At 49.6% G+C, this 27,443-nt stretch overlaps 1 protein-coding gene across 1 annotated transcript; it reads right to left on the reverse strand.

Moving 5' to 3' along the window:
• Nucleotides 1–2,612: 2,612 nt before the first annotated feature.
• CATSPER4 (cation channel sperm associated 4) lies at nucleotides 2,613–19,767 on the reverse strand. The gene is made up of 10 exons (XM_073318093.1): nucleotides 19,699–19,767; nucleotides 17,792–17,935; nucleotides 12,843–12,944; nucleotides 11,082–11,179; nucleotides 8,642–8,762; nucleotides 7,574–7,707; nucleotides 6,473–6,665; nucleotides 4,503–4,717; nucleotides 3,037–3,199; nucleotides 2,613–2,729 (listed from the first exon to the last, which is right to left on the reverse strand). Exons 1-10 carry the CDS (start codon nucleotides 19,765–19,767, stop codon nucleotides 2,613–2,615), a joined length of 1,356 nt encoding a protein of 451 aa, XP_073174194.1.
• Nucleotides 19,768–27,443: the final 7,676 nt, after the last annotated feature.

A 27,443-nucleotide genomic window follows, 5' to 3' on the forward strand; every position in this document is an offset into this window, starting at 1 on the left:
TTGATGACATCTTCATCATCTGGACCCATGGAAAAGAAGCCCTTGAGGAATTCCACCATGATTTCAACAATTTCCATCCCACCATCAACCTCAGCCTGGACCAGTCCACACAAGAGATCCACTTCCTGGACACTACAGTGCTCATAAGCGATGGTCACATAAACACCACCCTGTACCGGAAACCTACTGACTGCTATTCCTACCTACATGCCTCCAGCTTTCACCCAGACCACACCACATGGTCCATTGTCTACAGCCAAGCTCTACGATACAACCACATTTGCTCCAACCCCTCAGACAGAGACAAACACCTACAAGATCTCTATCAAGCATTCTTAGAACTACAATACCCACCTGCTGAAGTGAAGAAACAGATTGACAGAGCCAGAAGAGTTCCCAGAAGTCACCTACTACAGGACAGGCACTGTACCCTAGTAATATACCACCTTGCACTACTCAAGGTGAGCAATGCAGATCTATTAATTGGTTCACCACTTCATCAATGGAAAGTGGATATACACCAGTCTTTGCAAAACCTGAGAAGATTTGCCCCACACTTCATATAAACTGATTGGTAAAGATAAACAGTTAAACAAATTTATTGACTACAAAAGATAGATTTTAAGTGACTATAACTGTTAGGCAAAAAGTCAGAGTTAGTTACCAAAAGAAAAGAAAATATAAGCATGCAGTCTAATCTCTGAACCCTATTAGACTGGGCAACATGTAGATTAAGCAGTTTTTCTCACCCCACTGGATACTGCAGTCCTTACTATACAGATTTGTCCCTTAAATCTGGGCCAGTCTCCTCTGTTGTAGTCCCAAGTCTTGTTCAGTGTCCTTGTTGCTTGCAGCATAGGTGGGTGAAGGAGAAAGGCCCAGAATGTGGCCACTGTGTTCTGTTTTATAGCTTCAGTCCCATGTGCTTGGGGAGCATTGCTGAGTCTCCAGGCAAGGCTGAGCATGTGGCCTCATGTAGGTGGGTCATTGAATTGTAGCTCCCTTGGTGGACAATGGTTGTTTGTCACCTTGCCCGGGTGTTGGTTACTTCCCTTGCTGTTGCCTCCGAGGAGCTAATATCTGGCTGCTTACCCAACTTACAGCATGTTTTAGTGAAAACCATCCAACACAATTCTCATAACTTCATATGCATTAATGATACACATATATGGATAGAGAAATGATTTTCAGCAGATCAAAGCCTTTACGCTGATACCTCACGTGGCCTGCTTTATACGTAAGATCACAATTATATAAAAATGAGGAATAGGGGGGCTACAGGATGCTCCCCCAAGCTATAGAATGTCACACATATACTGCAGTCACAGGGCAGACATCCTTTAGACTCAAAACACTGAACAAGGTGAAACGGGAACATAACGGCCACAGAAACACAGCTCAATGCTCTTTATTATGATCATTCATCCGAGACCAGCACAAGCATCACAGCTGATCGACACGAGCCATGCATTTCTTGACAAGTATTAGCCTCAAATATGCTGGCACCAGCTACTTTCCCCAGACACTGCTCATTTTAATGCATGGCTACATGAGTGCTAGAGTGCATCCAGTCCAGCGAACATGGGGGCAGACACAGCTGAAGCAGAGCAATCTCCTTCCGCGCCTGGAGTTTGCAGAGCACTGGGTGGGAAATGCAGATGTGAGACGGAGCACCTCCTGGCTTTGGAAAGTCAAACAATCCCATACAGGAGACATGTCAGCACCTCACTGGGTTGTGTCATTCACCATCACGAGCAGCCAAGGCAGGGAACATGGTCCAGAACTTGATAATGGGTATTAAAAGTGGAAAATAATTTCATCAGCCCTTTTCCACTCACTGCACAGGACAGGGCCTGCGCAAACTAGCCCTGGACTTCCCTGTAGCTGCCTGTCGGTAGAGTCTCAAGGAGACATCAGCCAGGACAACGGGATGGATACATCTTCTGCTCCACCACACATTTCCCAGATTTAGACATTGCGTCCGCTCCTGATGCTGCAAGAGAATCCCCTTTTTACAGGCACAAGCATGAACACCCAATGCTTCATCCTGCATCCCTGCTCTTACCACCTGGAGGGCTCTGTTCTCACCTATACAAAGGTACCCAAAGGTGAATTCCCCCAAGACTTACACAGACACATGCCCAAGTGCTCTGGGAAAGAGGGTGGGAGCCGATGCTCTGACCACAGGCACGGGCTCTGCAGCAACTCTTCTCTCCCTGATGTTCTTTGCTTTGTGCTTTGGAGGCACCAGACCATGAATACTCTGGACATGGTCTCCATCCAAGAGACACTCCAAGCCAGATCAGAGTCATCCAAATGGACTCAGCAAACCTGACAGACCTGGCATTAATCCAGTCTCCTGCCACTCCTCCAGGTCTGGCTTTGTCCACCTAGAAGCTGGTATGTCATGATGCGTGGCCCTTGGAGCGCTGACCCCTTGTCCACACTCGCTCCTCGGTATCCCAAAGACAGAAGCGTCTCCTCAGCAAAGCAAATAAATCCCCCCTTGCTACAAAGGAAGCATTTACGCCGCAGCTCCGCTAACAGCTCCTCAGTTGCACGGTCCAGGGGCCGATTCCCACTCACAGCTCCGTGGCCCCACTCCAGCACGGCTAAGGAGGGACTGACTGGCTGAGAAGAGAATGGCGCCGGGCTTTCAGGAAGGCCATCTTCACTGCCCCCCTGTGGTACCCCGATGCCGTGACATCCTCTGGGTCAATCATGTTCGCCTACCGAAGGGAAAAAGAACAAGGCTGATAAGCACAGGCCAGTTCTACCCCAGCGCAGAAACCAGACTGCTGCCTTTACCCCTGCAGTCCCTTGCCCTCCTCCAAGAGGTTTGGGATCTTATGCTAGCTGCACATTTCATGCAAAGGGGCCACGGTACTTTCAACTGCAGCTGAAATCAGTCAGCGCGGAGGGCGCATAGCCCTGCACAGGGAGTGAAATTCACCCTGGGGCAGAGAGAGAGAGCACGAGGCGTAGGCACCACTGACCTCCACTGACACCATCTGAAGATCTGGCTCTATACTGTACCTTCTCCAGAGTCATCAGCGTGGACAGGATATCTCCAGACCTCCCAGCAGCCACCTCGTTGCAAAGCAGGCCATCGGAGATGTTGGTGTTCTGCATGTTTCTCAGCACCCTCTCCTCCTCCTGTTCTTTATTGAATGCAATGGACCTTACCTCCTTGACTATTCTGTGGGGACCAAGCCGGGTAGGTGAGCAGTGAGCTTCTGCCAGCAAGTACATTCACCCCCAGTTCTTCTGCAGCTCTGAGAAAATCCACTTCCACCACCAAACACACTCATCTCCAAGTCTCTACTGCAGGGCTTCCACTCCCCAAATGGCCTAGTCTTCCACTCTCCCATCCTCAAGGCAGTAGGGAATGAGACCTTAAGATCACCACTTCAGATTCTCCTTCCCCAGGAAACTTCACCACCACATGCCCCAAGCTCTCTTTCCTGGACCCCATGACAGTAAGGTTCAACCATTAAAGCAGTATGGTCCTGCATCACAGCCCACTGACACTGCTGGGCGTCTTTCCACTGGGCTTTGGGTCAGGCCATCTCCTTCCAAACTTCATCTCCCAGGCTAGATGCTGACATACTGTCCCCTCCATGCTATTGAGATCAAGAACTGTCACCCAAGAAGTTCTGCTCCAGAGGCCCCAAGCCTAGAAGCTCCCCTCATCAAGTACTAGTCAGCCAGAGGACTAGATAGCTCAGGAGATAGCAGTGGGGCTCACCGCCTCTACCTTGCAGGTCTGCATCCGTCCTAGATTAGGAGTGACAGAGATGCCTGTAGGACATGACCTTGGTGGTCTCAACACAGGGTTAGTGGAGAAGTGTCCAGAACGAACAGCGATGAGCATGCTGTGGGCCCTGTTGGCGGTTTCAGTGAAGGAGCCTAGGACTTGATGGACCGTGGAGGCTGAATGCCCTAGAGGTGATCCCCAAGGTAAGGCTGAGGCATGATGATGGGGGGCAGCTTGAGGAAGCTGTGCCCGCTCTGTTACTATAGTCTTGCCCCGAGGGTACGACAGCCCGTACCCCAATGCTGATAGCCCGTTCTTACACAGACAGCGGAACCACGAGCTTCTGCCACCACTGAGTACATCATCCTCCAATTCTCTAATGGTCCTAGGGCCAAGGCTCTGAGCTTTGCCCTTTACCCACCAACTCTCCTTCCTGGGTTTCAAAGTCATGCTCTTCCACCAGTACTCTCCTGCCACAGAACCCAAGACATGGCACTTTCAAAGGTGTAATGTTAATACCGGAAGATCTGTCAACTGAGAGCCATAAGCCCCACCCAGCCACTCACACGATCATGGACTTAGCTTTCCCCCCACGGCACATAGGTCTCCCTCTCTGGAGTCTGGGTGGCTGCATCTGCCCTGTGTTGCTTTGATGAAGTGAAATATAACTAAGTTGACCCTGACCCTGCCCACCAGGGAGATCCCAAACCCGGCACAGGAGAGGGGTGTGCGCGGAAGGACCTACGTGCTAAGCTCATCCCGGATCTCTTTGTATCGTTTCAGGTTCTCTTGGATCCCTTCCAAGATGAGACAGAAATCATCACAGGTAGCTTCAGTCAGGTTGCCCAGGTTGCCATAGATCAGTGGCATCTGGCGATGTGTCATGGCTGTATCCTGCATCACTGCTTTCAAATGCACCAGGTTCAGCTCCGGAGATGAGTCGTCATCCCCAACATTGGACTGAAGGAACATAAGAACAGCCATACTGGGTCAGACCAAAGGTCCATCCAGCCCAGTATCCTGTCTTCCAACAGCGGCCAATGCCAGGTGCCCCAGAGGGAATGAACAGAACAGGGAATCACCAAGTGATCCATCCCCTGTCGCCCATGGAATTTTCCAATAGAAAATGCAGTTTCCACAAACATCAAAATTTTCCACAGGAAAATGTCAATTTTGCTGACATTTTTTTGATTTTGTTAGGAACGATCCAAGTTGGTTCAACCCCAATCAGAGTATTTCATTTTATGGAACTGACCCCAAATTTTTCTTTTTGAGCCAGTTGCAACACTAAACTGCACCTCCCTATTGTAGCGTATTCTCTCCAACGGACTGGGCTCTTTGAGGGACGATATTATGAACTCCCCTCTAAACCAGCTGTGTGGTGCTTCCCAGGAATCACATGGTGCATTGTAAGATATTTTGTTCAACCAGGGATCTGGCCAGTCGTGAAGAATGGGTGTATCAGGCTTCTGAAATATAAATCTCACGAAGCAATGTGTCACAATAAGGCACACTGCAGTTTAATGTCAAACTGGCTCGAAATAAAGGGTTTTGATTTAGTTCAAAGAACCAAAATGAGACATTTCTCTTTCAGACAGCTGAAGTGTTTAATTTTGATTGAAAATGTCAAACTGAAATGTTTCAGAATATTTCACCCTGAGCAAAGCGTCGGGGTTTTGACATGTCCTCACAATTTGGGACTCAAGCAAATGTTGACCTATTGGGATTTCCCCTGGGACAGAAATTCTGGAACTTTGCTCAGCTCTGGTTGGTACCTTTCTTGATGAGCTCAGAGAAGGGACTGGGTCGCGCTCAACCACTGCCATGCTGTGCAGGCATAATGGCTCTTCCCTGGTGAAGTTAACCTGTGTGCAGGTTCCAGACACCATATGAATGTCCTGAAGGGTATGTCTATGCTGCAAAAAGAACTCGGGGGAGCAAGTCTCAGAGCCTGGGTCAACTGACTCGAGCTTGCGCTGCAGGGCTAAAACCAGCAGTGTGGCTTTTCCCACTCGGGCTGGACCTCAGGCTCTGAAACCCAGTGCAGTGGGAGGGTTTCAAAGCTTGGGCTCAAACCCAAACCCAGTCACCTACACTCTATGTTTAGCCCCAAGGCACAAGCTCCGGGAGCCTGAGTCAGGTGACCCGGGCTCTGAGACTCGCTGCTGCCGGTTGCTTTTTCTTGTAGTGTAGACGTACCCTCAAGCCTCCAATACCGATTTTCAGTGGAGTGCCCAGACCTTGTGCTGGCTCTCAGCACAGGAATGCGATCCCCAATAGGAGACTGTAGTACAGCTGGTCAAAAAAGGGGCTCCCTGGTCAGACTACACCTCTCACGATGCACCACAGGCTCCCCTTTTGGAGAGACAAGGCAGTGCATCATGGGAGATGTAGTCTGGCTGGGGAGCCCAACCCATAGACGTGAATGGGAACATACAGCAACTGAACTACAACTCCCATGAGGCACCATGGCAGCATTTCCAAATTTTGATTTTGGGGCATTTGTGTTTTGGTCTGTAGCTCACCCTAAAATGCAGGATCTTTGAATTTTTTCAAGCTACAGTGCTTTGCTTTAATACTCTAGGGCCAGATCTTGAGGTTCTTCCTTCATCAATGTTCACGCAGTCCTTACTCAGGTATAACTCCTAGTGGGGAGCAAAACCTGAGCAAAAGCCTCAGGATTCAACCATCACACTGGCTGCGCCCGGCACTCACCTCCTGGTCCACATACTTGTCAGGGTAGAGGAGCTGGTCTCTTTTCTTCTTCTCCTCGGCGTAGGTGAGCATTGTCTGCTCGAGATTTGACGTCACCACGGCCACCAACAGGTTGGTGCAGATAAAGGCCCCGCCCGTGATGAAGATGAAAAAGTAAAGGGCACCCCCTATTTTCAGGGCGATCCCCTCTTCCCTGATGGGGACAGAAGGAATTTCATTCATGGGGGTGAGCAGCAGGGATACTCTGCAAAACCTTCCTGTAAAGCCTTCAGAGACTTATGCAGAGGGGAGCCCCACCCATCCCCCCTCTGTTTCCCAAATCAGGAGAAGGGAAGCAGTCCTGCCAATCTTCCTCTAAGCCCCAACTAGAGGGAACCTCCCGCATTTCCCTCTCACCCCCCATGTGAAAGGAAAAGCAGGCCATCCAAGGTCCCACATGGGGGTCAGACTTCCCACTTCTGCTAGTGTGACCAGATGTCCTGATTTTATAGCCCCCGACTTTGGGGGCTTTTTTAATATAGGCACCTATTACCGCCCACCGCCATCCCGATATTTTACACTTGCTATCTGGTCACCCTAACTTCTGCCCAAACACCCCAGGCTTTGCCCCCTGCTCGGATCACAATTAAAGACCCTCTCAAATTGGCTTGAAATAATTAGGACAAAGGAAAGGGTTTGACCGCAGAGGCTTGCTTGTATCTACGTAACAATCCACCGCCATGGGTCACCAGCAGAGCTTGAACCCCAAATCTTTAGCACCAATGGCATCAGTTTCTACCACCTGAGCTAAAGGAGGGAAGTTGTTAGGTGGTACTTGTAGTAGGCTCTTATCCTCCGAGATGGAAGGAGCCCAAAGACCCACACTCACTCTCCTAGTATGGATTACATTACCGGCTTGTGGGTTAGCGGCCTGTGTCCGTGTGCACGCATTAGCTATCTCTGGGTGTGTCTGTGTATTGCAAAGAGGAGGAGAGCATTGTGCTGTTTGCTTGTGTGTGTTTGTCAGTGGGGGTGCACTCCTCTTGCAAGAATATGCTGGGGGGGGCTTGTTTCCCTATGGTGGATGTGGGGATTCATCTGAAACCTAACGTGTTCACTCACACAAAGGTCTCGTATATGTTCATCCATCCGTCCTGCGTGAGGCAGGTGAAGAGCGAATACAAAGCCGCCCCTAGATTTCCAAAGTGCATCGGGACCAGATTTCCAAACAGAGTCACTCCAAACACTGAGAAGACCTGCAGAGAGACAGCGCTGGCCGGAAGCTCTGGCCAGCTCCAGCCCGAGACCCATGGTCAGCCTCAGACAGCTAAAATGAGCAGCCACCTCCCACAAATCTACCGTAAAACAAACCCCTCACAGACTAGGGCTCGGAGGCAGGTGGGCGTTTCCGGAACTAGGTTTCTCTCTCTCTCTCCTTGAACTCTGTGCTTGTTCTAGGCTGATCCACACCCTTTCACCATCCAGCTGCTACCTTAATCTACCCCTGGTAGAGTCCACAGGCAGCTCAGATATCCCTAACCAGATCTCCTCATAGGCGCCGACTCTGGGGGAGCTCCAGGGCTGGAGCACCCATGGAAAAAAATTAGTGGGTGCTTAGCACCCACCGGCAGCCAGCTCCCCCTTCCCCACTCCCCTCCAGTGCCTCCCGCCCACCACCCACCAATCAACTTCTCCCCCTCCCTCCTGGCACCTCCCGCCTGCCGCAATCAGCTGTTCTGGGGCATGCAGGAGGTGCTGGGAGGCAAGGGTGGGAGCAGGAACAGGACGGAAGTGAGTGGGAAGAGGCAGGGCGGGAGGCTTGGGGGAAGGGGTGGGGCAGGGGTGGGGCCGGGGGTGGGGCCGGGGGCGGAGCCGGGGTTGAGCACCCCTGGGGCAAGGAGGAAGGCGGCGCCTGTGGATCTCCCGCTTACTGCACCAGGTTAAGATGAAGGCTCTTTGATGCCATTCACAAACAGGCCAGCTCCCACCGCTGTTTGTGGACCCCCGGCACAGCACTGTGTGGTGCTTCCAACCAGAAGGCCCACGGTGGAGGGGACGGGAAACAGGAGGAAGTGGAATGAAAGGAGAAGAGGAAAGACATAGAGGAGAAGAAGGGAAGTGGAAAGGGAAGGAAGGAGGGAGAACTCCAGTTTTATACTGGGCCCCACCCAAAGGGCTTGACTAGCTCACCAGCATGATGGCAAAGAGCAGGACCATGATGTTGGTCATGTCTGGGATGGACTGTAGGATCACCCGGATGATCCTGGCCAGCCCCTTGACCAGCGTGCAGACATGCATCAGCCTCATCACCCTGAGAAGAGACAGAGGAGTCGTGAGCAGCGTGTGCCGGTAGGGAGATGATGCCAGGTCCATGTGACTTCGAAGAAAAACCATTGGAAGAATCTTTCGGGGCTTCCAGAATCCAAGCAGCTCCTCCCACGGCTCAGGCCAGCAAGGACAGCATAGCTCAACACAGGAACGAGAGCAGAAATCTGCTAGCCAGGATTTTCTGGATTCCACACCCAGCTCTGCCACTATGGCCCAGTCAACACGCAAAAGTTAAGTCGACCTGCTACGGCACTCAGGGGTGTGAAAAATCCACACCCCCGAGCAACGCAGTTAAGCCGACCTAACCCCTGGTGTCGACAGCGCTAGGTCGATGGAAGAATTCTTCCCTTGACCTAGCGACTGCCTCAGGCAGAGGGATTAATTACAGTGACAGTAATTAATCCTCTGGTCGCGGTAACAAGTGGCTGTCCTGAAGCATCGCAGCTGTGCCGTTGCAGCGTTTCAAGCGTAACCTCACCCAAATTTACTGTGGGAGCGGGGACACGTCAATGAGGCCGACATTCCCACGAGTGGACTCCAAGTTTGCTGTAGACACCGGGACTTGCAGTGCAGTGCTGGGGTTGCTCTGCCCGGGATCATTTTCTTTCTTAGAGACCCACTTCGGTCTGGAGAGAGCTCAGGCTCCAACGCTGGGACTCAGCCAGAGCTGGGCAGGAAACGTTGTTCCCTCTCAAGAGTCCCAAACTTTGTCCCATCTCAGATCGGGATGAAACGTTGAAAATTCACCAATATTTGCTAAATGAAGCAATATTTTTTCCCCACATTGGGTCAATCGAAACCTTTTTTTCCCCACAGTGGGTCAATTGAAACCATTTTTTCCCAATCATTTTGAAATATTTTGGTTTTGATTCCAACCTTTTTTTCACCTCCTCTCTTTTGGAACTTTTTTTCGGTCTCATTAGCTTAAATTCTGAAATGAAATGCTGTTCTGAACCAGAAAACTGGGCGTTTTCTTTCCGAAAGCATTGAAACGAAACATTTTGATGGTTCTAAAACGTTTCCTGAACATTTTTATCGAGTCGGGAGATTCGCCAAACCCAACCCTGTTTTGCAAACAGTTTCTGTCTTGACAAATTGGCATTTTTTCAATTTTTCAAAAACAATTTGTCGAACAAGTCCCAACCAGCAATACCCTCAGGAGCTCTCAATTCTGCCACTGACTGGCGGTGCAACTCTGGGCAAGTCACTGCCTCACTGCATGCCACAGTTTCCCCTCCCACCTTTTGTCTGACTTATCGAGACTGTAAGCTCTTTGGGGCAGGGACTGTCTCTTACTAGAGTATGTCTTCACTGCAGTCAGAGGTGTGACTGCAGCATAGTAGATATACCTGAGCTAGCTTTGATTTAGCTAGCTTCAGTAACAATATCAGTGGATGGGCAACAGCATAGGTGATAGCATGGGCTAGTCATTTGACTACATCGCCAGGGTCCTGAGTGGCATTGTACAACCCATGCTGCTGCAGCATCGCTGCTGTTATTGGCGGTAGCCAGATCAAAGCTAGCTGGGGTATGTTAGCCAATGTATGTATGTTAGGCATAGTATACACCAGGCTTATAAGTATTATGTGCACGGAATGAATATAAGTGTTGGGAAGTTATGTTAAGTATTCTGCTCTTCCCACAATTCTGTTCACCGACGTCAGGTATCTCACAGCACTTTGCAAAGCTAAAGTGTGCTTTGGCATTAGAAAATAGGGAACCTGTCAAAGGCAAAATACATGAATGTTCTGCCTGGTTCGAGCTGGGGAGGTACTTTCTCAGAGCAGTACCTGGAATGCCGGTATCCAAAACGAAGAGAAGGAAAGTTCAGAACAGCAAGTTAAGGAACAGCGTGGGTTGGATTTGAGTGATGTGTGAAAAGTTTTGTAACTTGGAAAATCAACCTTTAAATGCTATTAGCTGAAATGCAAATCTTGGAAGCACGCCGGCTGTGTAAGGTGGACATGCTGCAAGAATTTGCTTTCCGGAAGGAGGGCATCTGTGTCTCCTTTCCATATTGTACTGTGTTTCCTGGGACAATAAATTTGGCTATGTTTGGTTATTTGGACTCTTGAACATTTTTAAGAACAAAACATGTCTGTAGTCAAACAATTGGATCCACCTTTGAGCCAATAGATATGTCCACACATGCTGCAGCTATACCGCTAACTGCAGGGTAGACACATCCTAGGAATATGTGCACTTCGCAGAATGGGGCCTGATCTGTGTTTTACCAAGATCTTGTCAACAAACAAATAATAACAGCTTGACAAGCTTTAAGACAAAGTAGCCCTTTCCCTACCTGAGGACCCAGAAAATCTTTTGGTTGTTCAGCACAGAGATGAAAGGCCCCACACAGAGATATGCCACGATAAAAAAATTGATGACGTTCCAGCCATCCTGCGGGAAGAGAAAACCCCACCCTGAGAAGCAGAGGACAAGCTTTCACAGCAGGGCTGGTCGGCACAGGCCCTAGGAGCAATGACACTGTAAGCTCCTGGGGCAGGGACTGTATTTTTGCACAGCACTTTGCAAAACGGGGCCCTGATCCCACATTGGGGCCTCTAGGAGCTACCATAATACATATAATACATGGTAATAATGAAAGAACAGAGGGAGGGGGTGCATCTCAGCTTGAAACCTGCCAATAAGAAGGGCCAGATCCTCAGCGGGTGTGAATCCACATCACTCTGTTGAAATCAATGGGACAATTCTGTCTTATACCAGATGAGGATCTGACCCATAAAAACATCTCTGAACTCTGATTTTACCAGTCACCGCCAGATCAAGAATGTGAAGGATTTTACATTCTATTCCCAGATCAGTCGTGATCTTACTATGTGATGCTGGACAAGACACTCTCGCTGGGCCTCAGTTTCCCCAGTTGTTAAATGAGGTTAGTGCTACTTACCCACCTTTCAGTATTCTGAGGTCTGACGGATGAAAAATATGCAGAGCCTGATTCTCTGCTGTCCTACACCTGATGGAGTCCTTTACGTCAGTGCAAAGCGGACGTGCGACACCACTGACTCCGAATGGTAGTGCTGCCACACCCACTTTGCACTAAACAAACGACTACACAAGGTGCTGGACAATGGAGAATTGGGCCCTAGGTAAGTAAGTGTCTAGCTCTGAAACCTGGACTGGTTTTGAAACCTGCCACTTGGTAAGGCAACTCCCATCTTTTCATGTGTTGTGTATTTATACCTGACTACTTTTTTTCACCCCATGCATCTGATGAAGTGGGTTACAGCCCACGAAAGCGTATGCCCAAATAAATTTGTTAGTCTCTAAGGTGCCACAAGGACTCCTCATTGTTTTTGGACTGTTTTTGTTTCTTTTAAAGACAATTCTATTCCAGAAGGCCCTTGGCACGGCCCATAGACGTTATTCACAGTTCCACACAGATATGAAATGCCTGTCAAGTATGCTTTTAGTCATTTCACTGAAAAATCAATGGTAACATTCCCACTGACTTTAAGAGAAGGAGCAGGCCCTTAATCTGTATTAGTTTTACTGCAAAGCATCTAAAACAGATGCTCTCTATTATAAGCAAGTAATAATCTTGCATATACTTAGTGCTTATATTGTTCCTTTCATCCCAAAGCATAATTAAGCCCCTTTGTTGAAGGTAAGGATTATTAGACCCAGACAGGACAACTGAGTCACAGAGAGGCAAAGTAACTTGTCCAAGGTCCGAGTGATCTGATAACCAAGAGTTGAACCCAGGAGTCCTCATTCCCAATTGGCTGCTTTAACCTCTGGACAGCATGTCCCCTGCTTTCGATACTTTGATTGATAGACCTGATCCAATCAAATATAGGGCGATGATTATTTTTGACCTCTAACAATGATCATGTTGCAGAACGGTAAGACCTGTGCAAAGCCTGGCGGGCCAGGTAGGATAAGTGATACAATTCGAGGCACAACATTGTAGGCTTTGGAGAGGGGCAAGGAAGAGTTGCAATGGGACCCTGATAATGGGAATAGGGCGATAGAATAACAGGAATGTGGCTAATGGCCCAGGAAATATTGGATCTAAACAGCTGTGCTCAGCACTCACCTTCCAGTACATCTGGAATCCATAGTACCAGTTGAGAAGCACTTCACAGGAAAGAACAGTCAGGACAATGTTATCTATGGCAGAGAACAACCCATAGTATTTCTACAATAGAAAACAGAAGAAAAAACAGGTTTCAGAGTAACAGCCGTGTTAGTCTGTCTTCACAAAAAGAAAAGGAGTACTTGTGGCACTTTAGAGACTAACCAATTTATTTGAGCATGAGCTTTCGTGAGCTACAGCTCACTTCATCGGATGCAAGAAAAAACAAACTCAACCATGTCCCCAGGGGACTCTGCTTGTGTCTTGCTCACACTGTGTCGCTGTTCAACTGTGGTCAAAACCAAAATCAGTCCTAGCTCAGAGTGAGGGGACAGTTTCAGTTCAGCAAAGCGCTTACGGGTGGGCTTGAATTCAATGGGATTTATGCAAATGCTTAAAGGTCAGCACACAACATAAGTGCTTTGTTGAATAGGGAGGAGATTACTTAGGTGCTTAAGTGGCTGGCTGACTCGGGGCTAGGAGGAGGGACATGGACATAGGGCTGGGGATGATGGACAGAAGGAGAAAATGTATAATGGAGAGACAAAGAAAAGTGCTGCAAAGACTGAAGAAAAGGTAATAGTAAAAGGAGAGGGCAAGAAAAAATATGGGTGAGGAAAAACCTTTGGGGATAGAAAAGACAATTTTTAAAAAGAAAAGAAATCACAGAATGAGTAAGAGGGTCAAAACAATTTTTTTTTCTGTGAAAAACTGATTTTTTTTGGCAGAAATTCAAATGCTGAAATATTTTGGCTGAAAACTAAAATATTTGTGTCTGGAAATACTGCTGTGTTGCCTCATGGGAGTTGTAATTTCCGTGTCTCATGCTCCCATTTCTCCTCCAGGAGACAGGTTCCCTGGTCAGACTACAACTCCCATGATTCACCTCAGTCTCCTCTTTTGGGGAGAGGAAGCAGTGTATCATGGGAGTGCCTGGCCATGATCCATCATGAGAGATGTAGTCCAGCCAGAGAGAGCTTGGCCTATAGAGGAGAATGTGGATATGAGGCAACTGAATACTCAAGGAGCGGACTGAGGAGATATCTGAACCATTAGCGATTCATGGCAGTCGGGTGAGATTCCAGAGGACTGGAAAAGGGCAAAGATAGTGCCCATCTATAAAAAGGGAAATAAGGACAACCTGGGGAATTACAAACCAGTCAGCTCAATTTCAGTAACCAGAAAGATAATGGAGCAAATAATTAAGCAATCAATTTGCAGACACCTAGAAGATAATAAGGTGACAAGTAACAATCAGCATGGATTTGTCTAGAACACATCATGACAAACCAACTTAATAGCTTTCTTTGACAGGTAACAAGCCTTGTGGATAGGAGGGAAGAGGTAGATGTCATATATCTTGACTTTAGTAAAGCTTTTGATACTATCTCGGATGACCTTCTCATAAACAAACTAGAGAAACACAACCTAAATGGAACTCCTATAACATGGGTGTATAACTGGTTGGAAAACTGTTCCCACAGAGTAGTTATCAGCATTTCACAGTCAAGCTGGAAGCTGGGTCCGGTTCTGTTCAATATCTTCATCAATGATTTAGATAATGGCATAGGGAGTAAACTTATAAAGTTTGTGAACGATACCAAGCTGGGAGGGGTTGCAAGTACTTTGGAGGATAGGATTAAAATTCAAAATGATCTGGACAAACTGGAGAAATAGTCTGAAGTAAATAGGATGAAATTAAATAAGGACAAATGCAAAGTACTCCATTTAGGAATAAAACAATCTGGGATGCATTAGCAGGAGTGTTGTACGCAAGGCGCAAGAAGTAATTCTTTCGCTCTACTCTGTGCTGATAAGACTTCAACTTGGAATGTTGTGTCCAGTTCTGGGTGCCACATTTCAGAAAAGATGTGGACAAACTGGAGAAAGTCCGGAGAAGAGTAACAAAAATTATTAAAGGTCTAGAAAACATGACCTCTGAGGGAAGATTGAAAAAATTGTGTTTGTTTAATCCGGAAAAGAGAAGGCTGAGGGTTAGGTTGGGCATTAGGAAAAACTTCCTAACTGTCAGGGTGGTTAAACATTGGAAGAAATTGCCTAGGGAGGTTGTGGAATCTCCATCATTGGAGATTTTTAAGAGCAGATGAGACAAACACTTGTCAGGATGATCTAGATAATACTTAATCCTGCCTTGAATGCAGGGGACTGGACTAAATGACCTCTCATGGTCCCTTCCAGTTCTATGATTCTATAAACTACAACTCTCATGAGGCACTGCTGCAGTATTTCCAAACTGAATTCAATTTTCATCCCCAAAATGGTTTTCAGGTGTTCAGTTTTTTTGAGAAAAAAATGATTTTTTTGGCAGAAAATAGACACTTTTTGTAAAATAATTGATTAGGCAAAAACCCTATTTTCCGTTGAAAAACATTTGCAGTGGAAATTTTCAACTAGCTCTAGTTCTGTCCTGTTCTCTGCGGGTTTCTAAGCTGCCCCTCGCTGTGAGTGCCTTCCAGCAGGGCAGTCAGCGACATGACTGGCATCTGGGAATTGAAAGAGGAAGATAGGAAGAAAAGAATAAATAGCAGGTGATAAGAACATAAGAATGGCCATATTGGGTCAGATCAAAGGTCCATCTAGCCCAGTATCCTGTCTTCTGGCAGTGACCAATGCCAGGTGCCCCAGAGGGAATGAACAGAACAGGGAATCATCAAGTGATCCATCCCCTGTTGCCCATTCCCAGCTTCTGGCAAACAGAGGCTAGGGACACCATCCCTGCCCAGCCTGGCTAATGGCCATTGATGGATCTATCCTCCATGAATTTATCTAGTTCTTTTTTTAACCCCGTTATAGTCTTGGCCTTCACAATATCCTCTGGCAAGGAGTTCCACGGGTTGACTGTGCGTTGTGTGAAGAAATACTTCCTTTTGTTTGTTTTAAACCTGCTGCCTATTAATTTCATTTGGTGACCCCTAGTTCTTGTGTAATGAGAAGGAATACTTAACACTTCCGTATTTACTTTCTCCACACCAGTCATGGTTTTATAGACCTCTATCATATCCCCCCTTAGTCATCTCTTTTCCAAGCTGAAAAGTCCCACTCTTATTAATCTCTCCTCATACAGAAGCCGTTCCATACCCCTTATAATTTTTGTTGCACTTTTCTGAACGTTTTCCAATTCCAATATATCTTTTTTGAGATGGGGCAACCACATCTGCACGCAGTATTCAAGATGTGAGCGTACCATGGATTTATATAGAGGCAATATGATATTTTCTGTCTTATTATCTATCCCTTTCTTAATGATTCCCAATATTCTGTTTGCTGTTTTGACTGTCACTGCACATTGAGTGGATGTTTTCAGAGAACTCTCCACAATCATAGGCGCCAACTTCTAATGGCACCGGTGGGTGCTTGACCCTCCCTGCCCCTGCCCCGACTCCATCCGTGCCCTGCCCCCATTCCAACCCCTTCCCCAAAGTCCCCACCCCAACTCTGCCCCCTCCTTGCCCCTATTTGACTCCTTCCCCAAATCCCCGCCCCAGCCCCGCCTCTTCCCCACCTCCTCCTCTGAGTGCGCCAAGTTCCCTCTCCTCCCCCCTCCCTCCCCGAGCTTGCTACAGCTGTTTGGCGGCAGCAAGCGCTGGGAGGGAGGGGAGAGGAGCGGGGACGTGGCGCGCTCAGGGGAGGAGGCGGAGGAGGAGGTGAGGTGGGGCAGGGGGGCGGGGAGCTTAGCTGCCGGTCGGTGCAGAGCACCCACTAATTTTTCCCCTGGGTGCTCCAGCCCTGGAGCACCCACAGAGTCAGCGCCTATGTCCACAATGACTCGGAGATCTTCTAGCTAATTAGATAGAAGAGGGTGATGTGAAGCAAACTTTAGAACGACAAAACTGTGGCTGAATATTAGGCAGAGGAAAAACATTGACAGTGAAATCTACTCAGAGGTGGAATCAACTGCTGGGGGATTATAAACAGTCTGGGGCAGAGACCATCTTTCCTTCTTTGTCTGTACAGCATCTAGCACAAAGGGGCCCTGACCCTGGACTGGGGGTTCCTCGGTGTTACCTCAATACAAATACATTTTCATAAACGAATTAAACGATCTACTTGCAGATGCTCAGAAAATTCATCTAGTCCTCAAAGAGGGAGTGGGGAGAACACGCAGCCTTCTCCCTACATCGCAGAGGCCTTGCTTGAAGTGCAAAACCCACTCAGCCTTAACTCAGGGACAGTGACCAGTGCTTCCAGACTAATGAACGAATGGGAGCCGTATTGCTCAGAAATTTGGAAAGCAACAAGCACAATGTGTGAGAAAATGACTAGGAGGAAATAATCCTGCACGAGCTGGGGAATGAACTCATGGGGCCCAGATCCTCCAGTGCCACCCAGCTGGCATGGGTAAATCACACCACTGTAGGGAGATCCACTTGTGGAATAGAGCCAGCGTGGCAGCTTCTACACTCACCCGCTCCAGGCTGCCTGGGGAAAGAGGACAGAGCCAGGCCTTCCTTTCCCCAGTGGTCCCCAGCCGCTGTATTGGGTTGTTAACTGCTGACTTCATCTTAAGTAGCCTGAAGCTGAGACACTGACTTTACACCCAACTATCCCAGGATTAAGGGACCTTTGATCTGCTTTTGCCCTCTCGCCCCTTTCTGAGCAAGGATTGGCCCACTGTGTCTTTTCTCTCTCTGATTAGCATAGCCCTAAGGTCTTTAGCAAAGCACTAAATATAACCAGCATGGGAAGAAGAATAGGAGAAAAGGAAAAGGGGAGAGGAAGCATGGAAATGAAAATAGCTCTTTCGGGCAGCAGCTCTCACGATGCGTACGGACAGCGCCTAGCGCAACAGGGTCCTGGTCTCAGTCCTGAGGAGGCCGAGTCTGAGCTTGTGCTTTCCCTTTGCTCAGAGTTTGCTGCGTGCTGAACCGATTTAGACATCGCAAACGTACCTCTTCGACCTCCACCTCCGTCCGGCTAGCGATGATGAGCGCGTTGCAGATGATGAGCGCAGCGAGCATGATTTTAAAGGCGGGATGATTGAGAAACCTGCCCATGCACACCTTTGAGACAAACTCCTCCACATCCCAGTTATCCTAGGGGGGAAGCAGAGAGCTGCGTCACCGCCGGGGTGGAAGTGGGCCGAGCCAGCCGTCTGCAGGAAGAAATTTCAGCCCCAGTTGTGGGCTCCTCTTCTTTCCTGTTGTGTTGCAGGTGGGGAGCAAAGGGGTGTGTGGAGGAGGGAAATTCCATTTTGTTTCAATTTCAACCTTTTTAAAAATGTTGTCTTGCAGAACTCTCCTTGTCAGAAACCAAGACATGGATGGGCAAGGCCTATGGTTGGAGCAGTGGGAGACGGGCCTACTGGTTGGTGCGTTGGCGGTCAGTCTGGGAACCAGAGTCAGAGGTCAGAACCAGAGTCAGGAGTCAAGAGTGGGGTCAGAACAAGGCAAGTGTAAGGCCGGGAGATGGATTGGCACAAGGGCAGGACTGGGAACGAGGCTGGAGCTGGTGCCAGAGCAGGCTGAGGTCTGTGGAGTCCGTCACCACTGTCAGGCAGCGGATGGTTCCTTGCCACGCAGTGACATTGGCCAGACTGGGCGGCTCGTTCTCCTGTGGGGCTTATGTACCTCCCCTGAGAGTCACCTGACCAGCTCCTGGCTTGCGGATTGGCTGGAGCCTCACACGGGAGTGACTCATCACCACATGTGGCTCAATGAGGCCGCTAGTTCAGGGACGACTCCTCACCACGTTATACGAATACGATACAAAAACCAAAACATTCTAAACAAAAATTCGTTTCCAAACAACAAATTGAAACACTTTGTTCAGAAAAGGTCAGAACCTCCTCTGCCCCGCCCTACCTCCCCCAATTTTCTTCCCCAGTCTGAAACTCCAGCGAAACTGCCCCAGCGTGGACAGACCTGCATGTGCCGATGGAATATGGTTTGCTAAGTTTCTCCCACCAGCTCAAGCGGTCAGCCCACTGCAGTATCATCCCGGGCTAACACACTGTGGCTCTTCTCTGCCCTCAAGTCGCTGGACCACATACAGGTTTGTGAGGCTGCTAAAGAGTGTCATTCAACGGAGCTGCCTCTGTCTGCTCAAGCACTAGGGCATGCGAGCCGGAGGTTGTGGGTTCAATCCCCGCAGATAGCATCTCATCCTGGGGCCTCATGTCACAGCAGGAAGGCAATGGCCCGGTTCCCCAAACAGCTCAGTATGTTGGGAGCTGAGCTCCTTTGAAAACCCGGCTCCAGCTGTGGGCACATGAAGATGTAGCCCCACATGGTGAGTGAGCCCCCTTTGCCAGTACCAATACAGGATGCTCAGCTAAAGAGAAAAGGATCAGGATAAAGACCCGGATATACCCACGGACAGTGTCTTCCACTGCAAACAGGCTCCTTGGCACATCCCAGCTCCTGTAAACTATGAACATGCTCAACTTGCCGCCAACATAAAGCACTGAAACGGGAGGCAGTTTGGTGTAGTGGTTAGAGCAGGGCCCGGAGGCTGGGAATCCTGGGTTCCATTCCCATCTCTGCAACCAATATGCCAAGTGACCTCGGCCAAGTCACTTTCCCCCCTCTGGACCTCAGTTTCCCCACCTGTAAATGGGGGTGTCCCACCGCTATTGGGGGTTGGAGCTCTGCAGGCAAAAGGGACTAGAGGCACAGGTGGTTAATCATTAACATGAGCTGTCAGAGCCATGGGGAGCAGCGAGAGTAGGACATCTCCCAGTCCTGCTCTCCTGCATGCCTGTGGGCCCAATCCAGTGCAGTGGGCTTTGGATCCAGCCCTGAGAGAACCGCCTGGCAGCCGGAGGTACAGTCCCGCAGGGGAAGGGGGCAGCGCATACCTGGACGCATATGATGTCTCTGCAGTTGATCTTCAGCTCTACTTTCTTGGCTTCCTTCTCCTGGTGCATGGTGTGATGCCTCCACTGGTAGGAGACATGCAGTCACACACACCCTTCCCTCACCCCCAGCTTACCCCCACCCCATCTTTGGGCCCCAGTTATCCTTCACACCCACAAGCCCATCCTAGCTTGTCCTCCCCCAGGGGTTACACATCCACTCCATCATGAGCTTCCCATGCACTGGGGGACAGGCCAGAGGGGGGCAGCGAGGCAGGGTCCAGCATGGGCTTCCAGCTGTGCACATCTGTAATGTGCAGGAAGAAGACACATCTGGAGGAGCAGGGTCTCTGTGGTTCCAGGCACAAGAGGGATGGCATGGGGGGTGTGGGCAGAGTGCTGGTCCCCAAGGGGACGGGCTGCAAACCCCTCTGTCCCCCAGGCTGAGGGCACCAGCCCCTTTCTCTCACCAGGCGGGACCCCAGATAAGCAGCCATCTCAGCTCCAGCATGGCGCCTCGGAGCTGCACCTCCTTGCCTGATGTCAGCCACCAGCATTATGACATCACGGTTCTAACCCTATGGATGCCTCCTGCCAAGCATGTCATCACCGGCCCGCTCCCTCTGCGGTCACCGCTCCCTCCTGTCACAGCAGGGGAGGGATGAGCAAACCGCTGGAGCTGGCTGCTGGGGACGGAGAGAGAAAGAGAGAAGGAAGGAAGAGCCGAAAAAAAAGAGCCAGAAACCAGGAGCAGGTCTGGAGAAGAGGGGAGCTGGGTAGGGGGAGCAGGAATCTGGTCTCATCCCCCCCTTTTAAATCGAAGTAACTTCAGTGACCCAGTGGAGTCACTCCTGATTGACCCCACAGTAAGGGAGAGAAGAATTAGGGTCTTTGGAGGTAGGGTGACCGTCCATCCTGTTTTTAAAGGGACAGTCCCGTTTTTGGGGACTTTTTCTTCGATAGGCGCCTATTACCCCACACCCCGTGTCCCGTTTTTTCCACAGTTGCCATCTGGTCACCCTACTTGGAGGCCACAGACGCTAGCCTGCTCTCTGCATTTTAGGCCTGCACATCACACGGATGGACCGGTATAACTTTGTCGGTTAGGGGATGGGACTTTTACTGATCTAGTTAGAGCAGGAACTAGCAGGGCCTAGTGCGGACTTTCCACTGGTATAAAGATGCCTAAGGGTATGTCTACACTATGAAATAAGGTCGAATTTATAGAAGTCTTTTTTTTAGAAATCAGTTTTATATATTCGAGCGTGTGTGTCCCCACAGAAAATGCTCTAAGTGCATTAAGTGCATTAACTCGGCGGAGCGCTTCCACAGTACCGAGGCTAGAGTCGACTTCCGGAGCGTTGCACTGTGGGTAGCTATCCCACAGTTCCCGCAGTCTCCGCTGCCCATTGGAATTCTGGGTTGAGATCCCAATGCCTGATGGGGCTAAAACATTATCGCGGGTGGTTCTGGGTACATATCGTCAGGCCCCCCTTCCCTCCCTCCCTCCGTGAAAGCAGCAGCAGACAATCGTTTCGTGCCTTTTTTCTTGAGTTACCTGTGCAGACGCCATACCACGGCAAGCATGGAGCCCGCTCAGGTAACTGTCACCGTATGTCTCCTGGGTGCTGGCAGACGTGGTACTGCATTGCTACACAGCAGCATCAACCCATTGCCTTGTGGCAGCAGACGGTACAGTACGACTGGTAGCCATCATCGTCATGTCCGAGGTGCTCCTGGCCAGACATGGGCGCAGGGACTAAATTTGGAGTGACTTGACCAGGTCATTCTCTTTAGTGCTGCAGTCAGTCCTATTGAACCATCTTATGGTGAGTAGGCAGGTGATACGGACTGCTAGCAGTCATACTGTACCATCTTCTGCCAGGCAGGCAAGAGATGAGGATGGCTAGCAGTCCTACTGCACCGTCTTCTGCCGAGCAGCCATGAGATGTGGATGGCTTGCAGTCCTTCTGCACCGTCTGCTGCCAGCCAAAGATGTAAAAGATAGATGGAGTGGATCAAAACAAGAAATAGACCAGATTTGTTTTGTATTCATTTGCTTCCCCCCCACACCCGTCTAGGGGACTCATTCCTCTAGGTCACACTGCAGTCACTCACAGAGAAGGTGCAGCGAGGTAAATCTAGTCATGTATCAATCAGAGGCCAGACCAACCTGCTTGTTCCAATAAGAACAATTACTTAGGTGCACCATTTCTTATTGGAACCCTCCGTGAAGTCCTGCCTGAAATACTCCTTGATGTAAAGCCACCCCCTTTGTTGATTTTAATTCCCTGTAAGCCAACCCTGTAAGCCATGTTGTCAGTCGCCCCTCCCTCCGTCAGAGCAATGGCAGACAATCGTTCCGCGCCTTTTTTCTGTGCAGACGCCATCCCAAGGCAAGCATGGAGGCCGCTCAGCTCACTTTGGCAATTAGGAGCACATTAAACACCACATGCATTATCCAGCAGTATATGCAGCACCAGAACCTGGCAGAGCTATACCGGGCGAGGAGGCGACGTCAGCGCGGTCACGTGAGTGATCAGGACATGGACACAGACTTCTCTGAAAGCATGGGCCCTGCCAATGCATGCATCATGGTGCTAATGGGGCAGGTTCATGCTGTGGAACGCCGATTCTGGGCTCGGGAAACAAGCACAGACTGGTGGGACCGCATAGTGTTGCAGGTCTGGGACGATTCCCAGTGGCTGCAAAACTTTCGCATGCGTAAGGGCACTTTCATGGAACTTTGTGACTTGCTTTCCCCTGCCCTGAGGCGCATGAATACCAAGATGAGAGCAGCCCTCACAGTTGAGAAGCGAGTGGTGATAGCCCTGTGGAAGCTTGCAACGCCAGACAGCTACCGGTCAGTTGGGAATTAATTTGGAGTGGGCAAATCTACTGTTGGGGCTGCTGTGATGCAGTAGCCCACGCAATCAAAGATCTGCTGATATCAAGGGTAGTGACCCTGGGAAATGTGCAGGTCATAGTGGATGGCTTTGCTGCAATGGGATTCCCTAACTGTGGTGGGGCCATAGACGGAACCCATATCCCTATCTTGGCACCGGAGCACCAAGCCGCCGAGTACATAAACCGCAAGGGGTACTTTTCAATAGTGCTGCAAGCTCTGGTGGATCACAAGGGACATTTCACCAACATCAACGTGGGATGGCCGGGAAAGGTACATGACGCTCGCATCTTCAGGAACTCTGGTCTGTTTCAAAAGCTGCAGGAAGGGACTTTATTCCCAGACCAGAAAATAACGGTTGGGGATATTGAAATGCCTATATGTATCCTTGGGGACCCAGCCTACCCCTTAATGCCATGGCTCATGAAGCCGTACACAGGCAGCCTGGACAGTAGTCAGGAGCTGTTCAACTACAGGCTGAGCAAGTGCAAAATGGTGGTAGAATGTGCATTTGGACGTTTAAAGGCGCGCTGGCGCAGTTTACTGACTCGTTTAGACCTCAGCAAAACCAATATTCCCACTGTTATTACTGCTTGCTGTGTGCTCCACCATATCTGTGAGAGTAAGGGAGAGACGTTTATGGTGGGGTGGGAGATTGAGGCAAATCGCCTGGCTGCTGGTTACGCGCAGCCAGACACCAGGGCGGTTAGAAGAGCACAGGAGGACGCGGTATGCATCAGAGAAGCTTTGAAAACCAGTTTCATGACTGGCCAGGCTACAGTGTGAAAGTTCTGTTTGTTTCTCCTTGATGAAACCCCCCGCCCCTTGATTCACTCTACTTCCCTGTAAGCTAACCACCTTCCCCTCCTCCCTTTGATCACCGCTTGCAGAGGCAATAAAGTCATTGTTGCTTCACATTTATGCATTCTTTATTCATTCATCACACAAATAGGGGGATGACTACCAAGGTAGCCCAGGAGGGGTGGTGGAGGAGGGAAGGAAAATGCCACACAGCACTTTAAAAGTTTACAACTTTAAAATTTATTGAATGCCAGCCTTCTGTTTTTTGGACAATCCTCTGTGGTGGAGTGGCTGGTTGGCCGGAGGCCCCCCCACCGCGTTCTTGGGTGTCTGGGTGTGGAGGCTATGGAACTTGGGGAGGAGGGCAGTTGGTTACACAGGGGCTGTAGTGGCAGTCTGTGCTCCAGCTGCCTTTGCTGCAGCTCAACCATACACTGGAGCATACTGGTTTGATCCTCCAGCAGCCTCAGCATTGAATCCTGCCTCCTCTCATCATGCTGCTGCCACATTTGAGCTTCAGCCCTGTCTTCAGCCCGCCACTTACTCTCTTCAGCCCGCCATTTACTCTCTTCAGCCCGCCACCTCTCCTCCCGGTCATTTTGTGCTTTCCTGCACTCTGACATTATTTGCCTCCACACATTCGTCTGTGCTCTGTCAGTGTGGGAGGACAGCATGAGCTCAGAGAACATTTCATCGCGAGTGCGTTTTTTTTTTTTTTCTAATCTTCACTAGCCTCTGGGAAGGAGAAGATCCTGTGATCATTGAAACACATGCAGCTGGTGGAGAAAAAAAAAAAAAGGGACAGCGGTATTTAAAAAGACACATTTTATAAAACAGTGGCTACACTCTTTCAGGGTAAACCTTGCTGTTAACATTACATACATAGCACATGTGCTTTCGTTACAAGGTCACATTTTGCCTCCCCTCACCGCGTGGCTACCCCCTCAACCCTCCCCCCTCCCCGTGGCTAACAGCGGGGAACATTTCTGTTCAGCCACAGGCAAACAGCCCAGCAGGAACGGGCACCTCTGAGTGTCCCCTGAAGAAAAGCACCCTATTTCAACCAGGTGACCATGAATGATATCTCACTCTCCTGAGGATAACACAGAGAGATAAAGAACGGATGTTGTTTGAACGCCAGCAAACATACACTGCAATGCTTTGTTGTACAATGATTCCCGAGTACGTGTTACTGGCCTGGAGTGGTAAAGTGTCCTACCATGGAGGACGCAAGAAGGCTGCCCTCCCCAGAAACCTTTTGCAAAGGCTTTGGGAGTACATCCAGGAGAGCCGCGAATGCCAGGGCAAATTAATCCTTTCACATGCTTGCTTTTAAACCATGTATAGTATTTTAAAAGGTACACTCACCGTAGGTCCCTTCTGCGCCTGCCGGGTCCAGGAGGCAGCCTTGGGTGGGTTCGGGGGGTACTGGCTCCAGGTCCAGGGTGAGAAACAGTTCCTGGCTGTCGGGAAAACCGGTTTCTCCGCTTGCTTGCTGTGAGCTATCTACAATCTCATCATCATCATCATCTTCGTCGTCCCCAAAACGTGCTTCTGTGTTGCCTCCATCTCCACTGAAGGAGTCAAACAACATGGCTGGGGTAGTGGTGGCTGAACCCCCTAAAATGGCATGCAGCTCATCATAGAAGCGGCATGTTTGGGGCTCTGACCCGGAGCGGCCATTCGCCTCTCTGGTTTTCTGGTAGGCTTGCCTCAGCTCCTTAAGTTTCACGCGGCACTGCTTTGGGTCCCTGTTATGGCCTCTGTCCTTCATGCCCTGGGAGATTTTGACAAAGGTTTTGGCATTTCGAAAACTGGAACGGAGTTCTGATAGCACGGATTCCTCTCCCCATACAGCGATCAGATCCCGTACCTCCCGTTCGGTCCATGCTGGAGCTCTTTTGCGATTCTGGGACTCCATCATGGTCACCTCTGCTGATGAGCTCTGCATGGTTACCTGCAGCTTGCCACGCTGGCCAAACAGGAAATGAGATTCAAAAGTTCGCGGTTCTTTTCCTGTCTACCTGGCCAGTGCATCTGAGTTGAGAGTGCTGTCTAGAGCGGTCAGAATGGAGCACTCTGGGATAGCTCCCGGAGGCCAATACCGTCGAATTGTGTCCACAGTACCCCAAATTCGACCCAGCAAGGCCGATTTAAGTACTAATCCACTTGTCAGGGGTGGAGTAAGGAAATCGATTTTAAGAGCCCTTTAAGTTGAAAAAAAGGGCTTCATCGTGTGGACGGGTGCAGGTTTACATCGATTTAACGCTGCTAAATTCGACCTAAAGTCCTAGTGTAGACCAGGGCTTAGGACAGTACAGCTTAGCCCCCTTCCCACCCAGGAATAGCGATTCTAGTAGAAGCACATTTATGCCAGCGTGACCGCGTCCACACTAGGGGACGTTGTACCACTAGAATGACCTCATGCAAGCGGTACAACTTGTGTGTGTGGACATGGCCTTAAGAAGTGCTGCTGCTTTGGCTATTAACACTGGATAGAATGAGGCCCACGCCTGAATCGCTGTCAATACCGCTTTTTATTTGTATCACTAAAACAAGGGAAACTTGCCAGGTATTGCTGCCCTTACCCTAGTATCCGATGGCCTCACAATCTGAAATGTATTTATTCTCACAGCACCCTGGAAGGTAGAGCGGTGTCATTATCCCCATTGTACAGATGGGGAAACTGAGGCACAGAGCAGCTAAGTGACTTACCCAAGGTCACACAAGAAGTCTGTGGTACAACAGGGACTTGAACTCAGGTCTCCAAGTCCTAGACCACCAGGCCATCCTTCTCCTGCCACGAGTAACTTTTCTGGCTACTGTTTCATGCAACATCACATGTCCTAAGATATTTACAAGGGTCTAGAAGGCGCCGGCTCTAGGATGGGATTGTACAAGGTGATTAGGGAGGATTTTGTTCCTTCTACCTGATTTTATGAACACTGACACCAAGCATCCAAAAACCATGAGTCAGGGCCCCCCCTCCAAAATGAGATTGGCTTAAAAATTAGGAGTTTTTTAGAAATAATATTTGGGGTTCTTCTGATTTGCCTTCTGGTGAATGAAAGGGATGGAGGCTGATGGGGAGACAGAATGGGGGGGTCTGAGGGAGGGAGGGAATGAACGGGGGACAGAGGCTTGGGGGACTGAGGCTGGTGGAGACTCAGTGGAGGACACATAGGACAGGGTCTGAAAATGAACTGAGAAGGGGGTAACGGATGACAGGGGCGGAATATTGGGATGACCCAGTACTGAGCCGAAGCTTCAGCGTGAGGCGTAGGTGGCCCCTCCAGTAGCCCCCTTTCAGATGAGGGCTTGTCTGCTTGTCATTAACGATCCCATGACATTTTTCACAAGACAAAGGGGGATATCCCTGGTGCCATGGCCAAATTCCAGCTGGAGATACTGCCTTCTGCCAGTGTCCTGTCCTAACAACAAAGTCTTGTATCAATATCAGCCCCCTCCAACCTGCCCCCCATCTACCAGCATCCACGCCTCACCCCATGCCCGACTAGACCTCAGCTCCCAGGACCCATGGGTGCTGGAACTAGGGGTGCAACCACACCCCCTGGCTTGAAGTGGTTTCCATTATATGCAGGGTTTACAGTTTCATTCAATGGCTCTCAGTCAGCACCCCCACTATAAAAATAGTTCCAACACCCCTGCCAGGACCCAGTCTCCTTGGGGTGGTTGAACCTCTACCAGTAGGTCATTTTCCTCTGTTTTCATTTTTCTGCCTGTAATCACGCCTGTTTTTGCTGGGCCTGCAGTTGCGCTTTTGTCCCACCAGAGGCCAGTGGAAGGCTGAGGAACAGGGCACGGCTGGTTCTCATCCCAGCCCTGGTACGTGCAGCCCTGATGGAAAGAGGGGACCTTCTCTAGTTCTGTTCCAGTGTGTTCACCATGGAAGACCCTGGAACAGCAGAGGGAGGGGAAGGTGGGAGGTAGTTGTGCCAATTAGGGGGAGCAAATCCCCCTTCTTCCCCGCCCCCGCCCCCCAGGTTTTTACACTTGCTCAAAATTCCATTGGCCATGGAGC

This window comes from Lepidochelys kempii, chromosome 19, assembly GCF_965140265.1.
Source record: "Lepidochelys kempii isolate rLepKem1 chromosome 19, rLepKem1.hap2, whole genome shotgun sequence".
Lineage (NCBI taxonomy): Eukaryota > Metazoa > Chordata > Testudines > Cheloniidae > Lepidochelys > Lepidochelys kempii.